At 37.7% G+C, this 13,639-nt stretch overlaps 1 protein-coding gene across 28 annotated transcripts in view; it reads right to left on the reverse strand.

Annotated features, from left to right (window-relative positions):
• Nucleotides 1–508: 508 nt before the first annotated feature.
• RBMS1 (RNA binding motif single stranded interacting protein 1) overlaps nucleotides 509–13,639 on the reverse strand; it is a 219,968-nt gene continuing 206,837 nt past the window's right edge. For 15 of the 28 annotated variants that reach the window (XM_086355716.1, XM_086355684.1, XM_086355699.1 and 12 more), the window contains 8 exons: nucleotides 13,313–13,362; nucleotides 13,093–13,186; nucleotides 10,609–10,656; nucleotides 9,680–9,730; nucleotides 6,369–6,479; nucleotides 5,353–5,433; nucleotides 3,958–4,042; nucleotides 509–3,127 (listed from right to left, as the gene is read on the reverse strand). In XM_086355716.1, the coding sequence (XP_086211842.1) occupies nucleotides 3,965–4,042; nucleotides 5,353–5,433; nucleotides 6,369–6,479; nucleotides 9,680–9,730; nucleotides 10,609–10,656; nucleotides 13,093–13,186; nucleotides 13,313–13,362 (513 nt within the window). In that variant the 3' untranslated portion in view covers nucleotides 509–3,127; nucleotides 3,958–3,964. The remainder of the gene's footprint in view (nucleotides 3,128–3,957; nucleotides 4,043–5,352; nucleotides 5,434–6,368; nucleotides 6,480–9,679; nucleotides 9,731–10,608; nucleotides 10,657–13,092; nucleotides 13,187–13,312; nucleotides 13,363–13,639) is intronic. The other 13 variants (XM_086355769.1, XM_086355792.1, XM_086355749.1 and 10 more) reach the window with 1 other exon arrangement.

Raw genomic sequence — 13,639 nt, forward strand, 5'->3', positions numbered from 1 at the left:
GTTGTGTCTTTCCTCCATGAATGTTGCACCAGAGCCTCCTACTGGGCACAGCCAAATGAGGTCACGAACGGAGGCCCAAGTCATCAAGGCAGGGGTGAGACCATCTTGAAACCCTTACCTGTGAACCTGCTTATGAGACAGTGACAGTTTTTATTCTGTCTCCCTTGCTGGGCAATGACAGTACCACCGTCAAAAGGTAGCAGGAAGGAAGGAGGGAGGAGAGGGATATGGTTCTTTGACCTTTAAGGACAGACCAAAGGTGGAATTTGCCGAGAGGAAACGTGGTGAGCTAATGGCTGTCCTTGCGTCCATGAACTGAAATAGCCAAAAATGAGACGGTGGGATGGTTTTTCCAATTCTTTCAAAGGAAATGTATTTTGAATACATACTGAATCTAAAATAATTTGCAACTCAATTTCCAACCAATTCACTGAACTGAAGGAAGAGATCAGAAATGAAATGAAATTCTGATACACATTTAACCTAAAAAGAAACTGACAGGAAAAAATAAAATTTCAGATGTTTTTTATTCAAAGGTTTTCAAAAGAAATAAAACAGAAAAAAGCTAACAATCTGATCAAATGTACAGTTCAAAAATGTCTTTTGGCGTTTAACAACAAGTCCTAGGAAAGAAAACTACAGAGTTATCTTGAACCGGACAAATAAGTTACCACTGGCAAGTTTGTGGCACTAGTAAAACAAAAATAAAAAATTAACTCTCTTGATCATATAGATATCTCTATGAAAATCTTTTTTTTTTCAATCTGTACAAAAGGTCTTTCTTCATAAATTAATTTTTTTATAATTTAATGGCTGTCTACTATGTGATGTTTAACTGATTTTTTTTTTTCTTTTTTTATGTACAGAGGTTATGTTTCCCAAATCTTACCCAGACGAGTATGGCACTTAGTTCAGACATTTCTAGCAGCAGATTTTCCCTCCTCTCTAACTGAGCTATCAAATTTCTGTCTTAACTAATGCAAAAATATCAAGTAGTGAGAGACCCAGGTTTATAACGTACTAGGTACAAAGAGGGCGCTGCGTTCGGTCTGGACTTTCACAAAGCAGTAATATTCCAGGGAGCATAGAACCAATAATACCACAACTTTAAAAAAAGGAAACAAAAACAAAAACAAAAACACATTTCTCTTATGACTATGTAATTTTCACTAGAATCTACACTTCTCAGAGCAGCAAGGACTTTTGAAACTATGAAATGTCACTGACATCTATAATCAAATACAAGCATAAATTTTAAGAACTAAAAAATACTCGAAAGAAATAACTGCTTAGGCCTAGCTCCTGAGCTAGGAAGGATTTGGTCTGTGGAAACAGGGAGGGCCAGCAACCTGTCCCAGCACAAAAGAAAATAGACTCTGAGGTAGATAACTGATCACACACAGTTGACCAGACAAGTACACAGTTTTGGAAGACAACTTAATTTACCATTGCTTTTCAAACATATGCAATTGTCTTAATAAAAGAGCTTTAATAACAGTGAATTATCTTCTAGGTACTAAAGTAGAAATAACTGTGTATTTATGAATCAGGAATTTCATAGTTTCAAAATTGGGTTTTCTTTACACTGAACACTTGTAGTGATGATGTAAAGTGTGGCACTGCTTGGATCCAAATCCTCCTTCATGCTTTTTTGTTTGTGTGTGTCCATACATCAATTAAAATTAGAAAACCTAAATGCAAAGGTACAAAAAAGGCACATTCTCCTAACCGCAAACTGGTCCGGCAAAAATAAAGAGCACAGAAGATGTGATGCTGAGACTAGTTGGAGCTACTGGTTACTGGCTCTTCGGTCTTTGGTGAAGTTACCTTTAAAAGTGCCAAGTAATTTTTATTTCTCAAATTTACATAATAGAGAGAGCTAGTAGCCAATCATTTTGCTTCTATTCATATCTCAGCTTTATGTTTGAAGATAAATCCTTACTTTTAGCTTTTGCCATTTAGTTGCAATAGCAACATTTTTTTTCTCGGTTTGCCAGATCTCAGGCGTCATTCTCATTCTAAAGCACTGTCATTAGTTTAAAGGAAGGACAAAACAGTCGGTGACTCCCCTCCCCCACCCCCCACCCCCTGCCCCAACGCTACCTACACTAAATCTAGAACATCAAGTTAGTTTTTTTTTTTTCCTGAAAAAAGGCAAAAAAGACTTTACATTGCATCATACAGCAGATATCCTAAATCAGTCAAACTATCAGAGGAAACTGTTGGCGTACAGCCTTACAAACAATTCACCCTATTAAAAGTTCCCCAGTCAGAAAATGTGTTTCACACAAAACAGTTTTCCCTTCTTGCATTTCACTACCTTACACATTATGTGAAAAATCATTAAAAACACCTACTACATATTTAAAAAAGCCAAAATTTCAGCAACTTTTATTGACTACCTTTTAAAAGCCCTATGCTGCTGTTTTACAAGGCATAATAGACCAGCCCATTTGGTCAAAGCATTCTACATCATTAGTTTGAACTAACTTTTACTGAAACAGCTACAGCATCAAAAGAGTTAAGGCAAATTGGAATTCATAGAAAAGGATAAGACACTTCACACGACGTGGAAAGGAAAACGGAAAGCAAAGAAGAGAGACACTGGCGGTCACACTCTCACTGCAAGCACAGAACACCAGGGGTGAAGTCGGACTATTTAAACGTCAGAAAGCCCATTTCATACAGCGGGAAAAACACAACGAAACACAAAATGAACAAAACCACAAGAATCCGGTCATGCACTTGAGTAAGTCTTCATGGTCTTTGTGCATACCCAGAGAATTGAAGTTTTCTTTTTTTTTTTTTCCCTTTTTTCTTTTTTTTTTCTTTTTTTTGCATCATAACATTTGATAAAAATCTTTTTTTTTTTTTTTGCTTATTTTTTTGTTTTTTGTTTTTTACTAAAATAAACCTGTTCAGGGGAACAGCTACTAGATGAATTTAAGGGTTTTATGCACCTTATAGAACTTATAGCAAAAATAGTTTTAGTTGATTTCATTATAAATAACGTTTTCAAGAACCTGTGCAAAACTGTCAATAATTTCCTAAAGCACAATTGATCAGAAAAATCCATGATTGTTCAGCCTTCACAACCTTCTTCATGTAAGAACACCCTTCTGTACATCTGGAAGAGAAAAATATAAAAAAACAAATGCTCTTGTAACTGTTGGTGTAACAGACCACAGAGCTTTGTCATTTCTTTCTTGCTTTAAAGACATATATGTTTGAGAAAGGATCTGCTCATCACTGGTGGTAGGTCAGTAAATGCAAGTTCTGGAACTGAGGGTCGCTTTCTATGTCCCGAGTCCACCTTTCAAATCTCAGACCTGCAACATACTTCACCAGGGCAATCTAGAAACCCAAGTGTTCTATGTTCCACACAGTTGTTCAATGTAATCTGCATGGCAGAGTGCAAGTTTTGAGATACGTGGTTCAAGTGAGAGTAAGGAAAGCAATCTATCAATCTAAGGATGCTCACATTTGATTCTGTCAAGATACTGCTAGTCTTGTAATGCTAGACTAAGCAAAATCTCACACTGTTTTTCCTTCAGTCTGTGAGCATTAAAATAATATAAATATAGGATATATATATATATAGGTATATACTCTCTCACACACACATATCTATCTATCTATCTATATATATAAAAATGTAGGACAAATTTGGTACCTGGTATTCTCTGATTATGTTACTGATTCTGGAGGCAGATAGGGAGGGAGAGACAGCAAACATACATTTGATGTCAATATAAGGCACTGTGTTCTTTTTGGACAGAATACTTAATTTACAAGACCACAAAATCCCTGATTTTAAGATTTCAGCAACACTGGATTCCCTTGCCATGATTGAAGCAGCGTGACCAGACCTGAGTTGTTCTAAGTACCATTCTGATAAAATCATCATAGCCTTTCCTTGACTTGAGCCCTACAGTGATGGAGATGGTTCCCTCATACCTCACAGTTACTTATTGGGTTGAAAGGTATATGGAGAATGGTCATTAGACGTCTCCACAGTCACCTGCTGCTGACCACTCGCCTCCTACAACAAAGCAGAACAGATGAGACATGTGAGCAATGAAATCCAAACTCTACTACCCAGATTGGACTGAGTCCCACATCGTAAAGACAAGCACTGCTTACAAGTGATTTTCTTAATGTCATGTAGAGCCTTCAAGGTTAATTACTTCCCTAAGGAGTTTAAATGTCTGATAAACCCAAAGAACCTCATCCAACTTGTAGTTGTCATCTCTTCACATCAAACTACAATTTATTAAACAAATTTCTCATCCTTTGGGGCAGATATGACTTGGACCTCAGTAATTTCAGATTTTACAATCTGAAATATACTATGCATATGCTGTGTATCACCGATGATACTCAGTGGGGTCTCAGACTGTACCTTATGATCAAACACATTAACAGGTCTGTGCTGAAAAGTATGAAGATACAGTGTAAATGGGGCAAAGACCTCGTCTTGTGTCAGTTCAGCTGGGCTTCTGCCACAGGTCAGGGTTTTGCTGAAGTAGTTACAAAGAAAATTTTTAAGATTTGTTTGTTTCAGCACTGCAGATACGGATTGTGGGTTCCAGTAACTGTGGTTGCCAATAACTGCACAAATTTAAATCATTTAGAGGCAAATAAAACAAAACAAAACAAAAAACCCTACCTCCCCTGTAATTCAGCCACAATCCTAGGGCTGTTTTTGGAATTGGAACCTACGGGATGTAACTAGCTGATGGGATCGACTGGGTAGATAAATTTCCTTAGAATTTCAAGGATATTTTGCAGGAAAACACTGTTTTCTGCCCAACTTGAATTCAAATGTCAGATTTCTTCCATATTAATATCATACTAGTCTCTTCCGTAACAAGAACTAAGAGTTATTTAGCTCTATTAAGTCTTCTACAAAAACAGGTATGATTTTTTATCCCTGTTAAATTCTGAAGTATTTTTTCTAAGTATTTAATTATAACAGATTTTTATAATGATTATTATTGATATAATCTTTGGTACCAGGACTGCAATCTCCAGCTTTATCTTAATTTGCCTGGAAGTATCATTTTATAGGAGACAGGATAGAGACTTGAGGGGGTAATGAAATGTGCTACAAGCTTAGAAAATATTAAAATATTTCAGGGAGCCCTGGGGGTGTGGCTTGGATATTGCTATATTAAGCTGTATGCAGAGAATTATATTTCATAGTTGAAAACAACTCTAAGCATACACTCCCTCTAAACTCAGTTCTTTATGTACATGTTTCACTTTTGATTTGATTCTTCCTTGAGTTCTGATTTACCCACTTTTGAAACTACTCATTGCCATGATGGCCACTGGATGGTGTGTACCAACCTCCACAGGAACTGCCGCCGTCTGCACATGTGTGTACTGTGGCAAGTAGGCCCCTTGCATAGCTGACGTGGCAGGCATGTACTGAAAAGAAGAATACGGTCAGGGTGGCCAATGACAAGCCATGGGTGCAGATCATTACAGTTTCTCATCCTCAATAATTCAATATCACTAATGTGCTATTTTAATCTAGAAAAATTTCTCCCTCAAAAAACCTCATTCATTTCCAGCAGCTGCCTGAATTAGAATTGTTCCCATAAGTGGAGACCCAAGAAGTAAATGCCTTAGATCTTCAGCAGGTCACTGAAAAATGGGAAAAAAATGGAAAATGGACCCTTGCTTTCCTGATGCTGAAAATTATCCTTCTCCAAAGGCAGGAGAGATTTCTCATTCGATGTATGTGGCCCTGGTTTAGCCTTGACGAGCTGCTGCTGTTTGCTGTGAACGTAAGCAAAGAAAATACTACCCTTTGTTCTATTAAGTCACCACAGATATGGTCTCAATTAAAAGCCTTTGGTCATCTTACCATCTAAATGCTACACATATCAAACCTGGAAATTAGTCTGATATCAGCTCAACTCCATACCCAAATGCAACCCTGGACTTGGGGAAAAAGTCAATACTACGATTGTGATTCAGTGCCCCTAAAAACCATACAATTGGAAGTAAGTGGGGAAAAATCCCCTGCCTTTATTACCATGTATCACCTTCATCTTTGGCTTTATGAGACCAGGTCTGCCAGTGTGAATGAATGATACCAGTTATTAGGGCTACAAGTGGTCTTGTTTGGATGCTATATTCTGATACAGGAGAGACAGCCAGTCAGAGGACAGACTTTTAGCTCATCAATTAATCAAGAAATCTCTGAGTATTTACTATGTGGAAGGCAATGTGGGAGGTGAGAGGGGATCAGATATAATCTCTGACATTATAGAGCCTATAACTGATAAGGAAAACCGGGCTGCACGAATTTAGCCTCCTCTGTAAGCTAAGACACATGATATTAATTTGCCACCTACTGTTCCGGTGCTGCCAAGTGACAGATGACTCATTTGCTGGGCCAGAGGGCTGATCATAGACGCAGGCTGTAGTGACATGGTGTGCTCCATGGAGGGAGTTAACACAGCACCCTGGGGAGTCAGACAGAGCAAGTGAGACACACTGAGGGAGGAGCGGAATTCTGGAAGCACCTTTTCCATAGGAAATGGCTTAGCCTGCTGCAGAACATGAAGCAAAAATAACCTCCCTTCAAACTTGTAAACTGTGTCATCTGCGATTTCTTAAAAATCGTCTAGATTGTGCTAAGACTTGTAAAATCTTTGTTCAGCTGTATGTGAGATCTAGCTCTCTGACCAGGGATCAAACCCAGGGCCCCTGCACTGGGAGCATGGAGTCTCAGCCACTGGACCACCAGGTAAGTCTCCCTGAGACTTTTCTAAAGAGCACTCACTTCACAGAAATCCCTCTCTATTAAATACCTCTCCCTTCCTCTTCACTTAACTGTAAAGCAAGCTAGTTCACGGGACTATGTGCTGTGACAGGAAACACAAACTACCTTGGGCTGGCAGGGTTACAAAATACTTAATTCATTTTTAAAGTAAATGACAGTTGATGTTTTATGCAGTCACAACACAATATACTATACTGCATATTATAAATACAGCATCTTATTTAAAAATGTTAAAAAAAATAGTCATTTGATTCAAGGTCAGGCTTTTAGGGTCAAGATCACAGTCTTCATTCACTCAGTGTTTCTCAGAACTTGCAACTGTAATTTGGTGCCAGGGGAGGGAAGCAGATTCAGATATAATTAATAATCTAATTTCAGAATCTTTGACTTCATTGGAAAAAATTCTGGTCTTCAAAAACAAAATTAAACATAGCTGTAAAGCAATTACCTTCCAATTAAAAATAAATAAATTAATTAAATTAAATTAAATATAGTTAAAAACACAGAGGAGGGGTGAAAAAAAATCACTCATATAACCCAGCCTGTCTCTAATACATGGCTGTTAGCAGTGTCTGGGTAGCACTGCATGGATTCTGGTTTCCACATATTTTTACAGAGTTGCAACCAGGTTCATATAAAATACGAAACTACTTCATATTCTGGGTTTTGCTTTTTAACTTAACATTCCATTATTAATATTTACCTAACTTACTGCCTTGCTCTCATTATCATTTTTAATGATTACTTAATGGCACCCTAATTGTATATGATATTCAATTAGTTCTATTTCTGGATTTTTGCATCTTCTCTAATTTATCCTATTGTAATATTCTTACAGATTATCGCATTCCTCTCACTTCAGCAATCATCCAATTACCTGAGGATGCAATTACTCTGATACATCATACAATTATTAATGTTAGGTTTTTGGTATCACTGCGACTGACTCATTATCCCTTAAAAACAGTTATTTATTGATAGTTAGATACACAATTGAGGGTAAAAGCTGATGTGCAGGAACTTTAGTGCTAGTCTCAGGCAGTCTAAATCTGGGTGCAGAAAAGGAATGACTTCTCAGGCGGGTCCTTCTGCACACACTACTGCTGTCTCAGCACACACTACAGCGGTCTCAATGGTGTTCAACTAAGAGATGTGCTACCTGTCTCTAATAGGTAAGCCCTCCTCCCTCCAGGAGAAGATTACCAAAGGATGAAGATTCATGTCAGAGATAGTAGTTGTGTGAAAGTCGTTCAGTCGTGTCCGACTCTTTGTGACCCCAAGGACTACAGTCCATGGAACTCTCCAGGCCAGAAAACGAGTGGGTAGCCTTTCCCTTCTCCAGATCTTCCCAACCCAGGGATCGAACCCAGGTCTCCCGCATTGCAGGCAGATTCTTTACCAGCTGAGCCACATGGGAAGCCCAAGAATACTGGAGTGGGTAGCCTATCCCTTCTCCAGCGGATCCTCCCAACCAAGGAATCAAACCAGAATCTCCTGCATTGTAGGCCAATTCTTTACCAGCTGAGCTACCAGGGAAGCCCATGTCAGAGATCACTTGTTATTAATACATTTCATAAGATTTTTTTCCATTTAAAATTTTTTAATGTGCATCATTCAAAAGTGAGTGGTAACATGTAAATGACTCAGAAGTCTATAAAATTCAGGAGTTTCTTGCTGCTCTTCCTCATTCATCTGTAGGAGTTATTGTCCTAGAAAGCCCCTAAATGAAAAATGAGCCGATTTCTAGCATTCCTGAATAGGACAGCACAGAGTACCTGGGGTGTAGACTGCCATGAGCGTTTGTGTGGCTTAGTGGGTGGATGTGGGTAGATATATGTGTGGGTGTGTAGAAACACATGTGTGCATGTTTATACAGACAATATAACACATATAGATACATCATCAGAGAGCTCCTCTCCTGTGTTATCAACTAAACATGCTTTTTCTCCTTCTTCAAAGTCATCTCAGCAACTTCCTGTTCAGAACATGTCCCTGTTCTGCTGTTTCACATGCCTGGTCTAACACTGTGTAGTGTCCTCTTTCAGAAGTTGTCCTAAAGAAATTCCTGTCTCATTTTAAGGCCAAGAACAATGTGCTTTCTCCTATGCAACGGATCTGTTTTATAAGCACTATGAGCTATACTGCTTATTAAGATTCCCATTTTGCATTGGTTATTAGAAAGCTTAGGCTCACTTTGTGGCTGCTTTGCGGTGAGCATCCAGATTATATTAGGCATCCTTAGTCTTTTTTGTGATTTTTGTTTTTTATCTTTATTTTTCAACATTCTAAACTCATGTTCTAATTCAACAAACTGGATTTTATGTATTTTTGAAAAATACATTCCATATACTACCTAATAAGGTGAAGTGTTACTCATTCAATTTAAAAAATGTAATATATATGTAAGTACAGTGCATGCCCGTGTCACTAAAGAAATCACATTTGTTATTTACCCTCAGTGGGCATTACTATTTTAGTATTTAAAATTTCCATGGAGAGGTTAACACTGATGAAAAAACTCTAGGTCAATTTTGAACACTTTATATTTGCATTAAACAGAATGTAGACAAAGAGAGCTATTTCATCACAAGTATGGTTAAAAATTTAGCAATTTAAAAACTTTAAAATTTAAAAATTCAGTGGAATGATCTCCTATATTTAAATTCTCATGGATTGCAAATCTAACTTAATGTCAACTACCAATTTGTTTTAAGACGAGTTAAAGTTTTATAATGAACTTATACATTCTCAATATCCCATATTTAACATTTCCCAAATACTTATACCACCTTTGCACAAATGATTTAAACCCAGAGAATGGTTTTGAACGTATACATAGCTTACTTGAAAACTACAAAGCCATTAAGATGAGAAACTTACAGGGTGCTGTAGGATATATGGTTGAGGTTGCATCCAGGAAGGACTTTGCACCTGGAAAAGGAAGGATTTTGGAAGAAACATTGATTTCCATAGGAGCGCTACTTATTTCTCTAGAGCTCTTTTAATCATGTTAAAATCTACAGGAGGAAAATAAAGAAACAATACTATCAACTGATTAAAAGGATTTAACTTAAGGCAGTTAAGAGTTCTTGACAAACTGGTCACTCTGAATAGGATGAAATGATTATTTAAAACCAAGTTCCATCTGCCCACTGAAAAAGTATTTGAGTATCAAGCACCAAAGACATAAAGGCAATAAGACATGGGCCCCACCCTCAAGAAATTTACTATCTAAGCAAGGGAGATAAACAAATAAACAACTCAAAGAAACAGTGAAAAGTGTTACAATCAAGGTAGGAACATAGGTGCTTGAGGAATAGAGAGGAATGAGAATTCATTCCAGCACATCTTACTAGAAACTAACCCTTAAAGTATGTGCTTATTTTAAGAGTAATCAAATTCAACTCCCAGGACATTGTATTTCAGAAATCTTGTCTGGTGGTCAATAATTTCTAGTTAGTGTGAAATATAAAAATCTGAAATTCATATTTAGAAAATTAAACTTTAGTAACTAGATCCTGACATCTACAGTTAAAAGGATATCTGTACAGTAGACCCTCTGGACTGAGAAATGACTGAGAGTCAGATTCTGTGGCATGGAAGAAAGCAGGGAAGTTTCTGCCACTCTAGAGAAAAGACTATTGGCCCATTTCTTGATACCCAAAGCTTTCCTGAGGTTAGATTTCAGAATAAGCTTGCCTCTTAATTCTTGAGAACAAAACCCTCCTGCATCTCATCCTCCACTGTTAAGAGGTTCTACAGAGAGGACACGGGGAAGAGTCATGGGGGAAGAATGGGTTGTGATTTACCTTGACAGCAGAGCCCCGATACTTGTTTTCTCTGGTTTCCTTTGCCACCTAAGGCAGACCAAAGTTAAGTGCTTCTGCCTCGTTAGCATTTCAATTATCTGGACTGCAGCCTTTCCCCATCGGGATATTGGTGGTTTCTTCCAGATGCCAATTTCTCAAATCCAATTGTATTAATATAAGCATATAGTGGTTTAGTGGAGAAAGGCCCGCTCCAACACGAGCGCCAGGCCTTCACTGAAAACATCACGGGGAGGCGAGCAGCTCCCTGCAGACCCCAATTTGGGCCAGATGCACTCATCCGTGGTATATTTCTGTGGTCCTGATAATCTAATAGCTCATATCATCATGGGGTTAGGGAGCCATGACATCTAATCCAATTTTCTTTCTGAAGCAACAAATCTGCTGCTGTCAATTTCTTTTCCTCAATTTTCCCTAACTATAAAATGGGAATAATAATCTATGTTCTTTATTGATTCTTTATTCTCTTTTGAATCATGAATCCTTTTGAAAACCTGATGAAGGAAATAGACCTTTCCCTCTGCACCTGACTGCATACATACCAGTGACACTTTGCATTTTAGAGAATCACAGATCACTTAAATCCCATTTTCTGACCCCATTGGGCCCCTGAACTTATGGGGTTGAGGATCTAACAAGTAATGCCACTGAGGGCCAGGCAATTGGAACAAAATTCCACACGTATCTTAGGGAAACAGATTGCCCAGGAAAAGAAATCAGGCCTTTGTAATGAAATGCTGTTTCCAGTTAGGTCTATCAAATCTATTAACAACACTGGTCACCTAATTTTCTTCTACTCTATGAAATAATTTTGTGGCCAAAATGGTCATTGCCATTATAGTAAAGACAGAAAAGGAGGTTGTGAGAAGATATTCATAGCTGTAAATGTCTACAGTGCATACACTGAAATTAATATGCACAATCTTTCATTTGCCTGAGAATATGCTTACTTGTCCCTATTAGAGGTTGCAAAGTTCAAATAGTTAAGAAAGAAGACTATCCTTTAAAGTCAGATACAGGAATTGTTAATTAGGGAAAATGCACTGCAGCAGATCTCAGTGAATCTCAGATAGGCAAGAAAAGAAACAAATCTTAAGTTCAAAATCATTAGAGAGGGATTAAATGAGTGAGTGCTACACCGAGCAGATGAGCAGATCAAAGTAGCAGCGGAAGAAACTTAACAACCCAGAGATAAAAGACAATGAGTGACGGCTCAGAGAAAGAAGTGAAAAGAACCTAGAAGCTGAGGGAGGCTGTGAATGCTACTTTACAACTTCAGTTTTAGGGCATTTAAACACTTCTCTTTGTTATTCAGAGCTACTTTTATGCTTTTAGCCAGAACCACCTTTGCTATATTGCTTATGTTGACCAATCCATTATTTTAAAAAAGCAGAATGGATATACTCTTACCAGCCAGTTAATCCTGGATGTAAAGTGTAAAGGACAATAATGATAATCATAGCTAACATTTATTGAGTGCTAATCATAGGCCAGGTACTGGGTTGAGCTCTTTACACAGATAATCTCCTTTAGTTGTTATCATAAGCCTATGAGATAGAAACTATTATTATCCCCATTTTAAAGATGAGGAAACTGAGGCTTATAGATGTGAAATTACACAGGTATTAGATATTACCCCTACCACCAAATCCAGGGTTACAATATCTAATTCAATTGTTTTAAAGACAAGAATACACAAAAGTTTAGTCACACAGGATCTCAACAGTTAACAAAAGTGTATTCCTATGTCTGTAACTGACTCCGTTGGTGTTCTTGTCTGGGCCAAGGTGGTGACCTTGTGAGAGGCACTCCAAAATGGGAGAAGAAATACATGTACAACCAGGATTCATGGAGAACAGGAGCTACCCCTCCAATAAAACCACATCAGTATAACCACAAGGTGCCGAAGGAGATCTTGGTTCTAAGTTGGAAGTGTAAGGTAAAGCCTCTTCAAAAAATAACCTAAATGGGAAGCCGCCTCTCCTTTTTTGGCCTCAAGTCTCATTGCATTGCTCATTTCATGTTACCTGATAGAGACACATCTTCATTTATTAGCATATTTGCTTGCTCTTTTGTTAGTTTCTGCTGACAAATTAACAAAGGAACAGTGCAGATCTATTCCGTATTTTACCTAACGGCAATTCTCTTCCAGTTTCAATGTCTGGGACACATGGTGTCCAGCGGCAGGGCCTGTTGTAAAGGAAGCATCTGAGTTTGTCCCAATTCTAAAATGCTATAATTTCAAAAACTGACAACCATTTCCCTTTGTTGTACATTCTCCTAAACACAAAAATAAATCACTCTGTCAAATCAAAAGCAGCTAATTCTAAATTGGGTATCTGAGCTGCCTAACATTTGACTTAAAATTTCATTGTAAGTGTTCAAAATTTTAAGATACATAAAAACATAGCAGTGATTCACGGTTGGCAAGCTGTCATACTCTTGATGAATCCTTAAGGTACAAACCTGGTAGGCAGATACAGGAGACGCAATATAGGGTGTAATAGAAGTTTGAGTAATCATTCGGTTTGTAGCAATACTGTATGGTGAAGGATAAAATCTAGAACAAACACAAAAGCCTTTATTAAGTAATCCTTTAAGCACAATCATTCATGGAATAAACGTCTGATATTTTCCACCTTCACATTTTCCCTCTAGCTATTATGTATTTATCTTAATGACATACCCATTCTGTATAGCAGCTGTGGTTGGGTCATAAGTAAGTGTCATTCCAGCCTATGGGAAAGAAAAAGAAACATTCATCTGCAAAGGTACAAATTAAAAATTCCATTTCTCAGACTCATGGCAACAAAAAATGGGGATAGTTTAGTATTTGATAAAATTGAGAGTTTATGTTAGACACACGTAATTATAAACTCAACATGAGAATTAAGCTCTAGATTGGCACTGTACAACGTAGCAGCCCTTAGTCAAAGACAGCTATTTAAACTTAAATGAAAAGCTGAGTCCCTCTACCATACCAGCTACATTTCAAAGGCGTTACAAGTGACTA

This window comes from Bos grunniens, chromosome 2 (genome assembly GCF_055505025.1).
Source record: "Bos grunniens cultivar Pamir isolate PY7600 chromosome 2, Bosgru_T2T1.0, whole genome shotgun sequence".
Taxonomy (NCBI): Eukaryota; Metazoa; Chordata; class Mammalia; order Artiodactyla; family Bovidae; genus Bos; species Bos grunniens.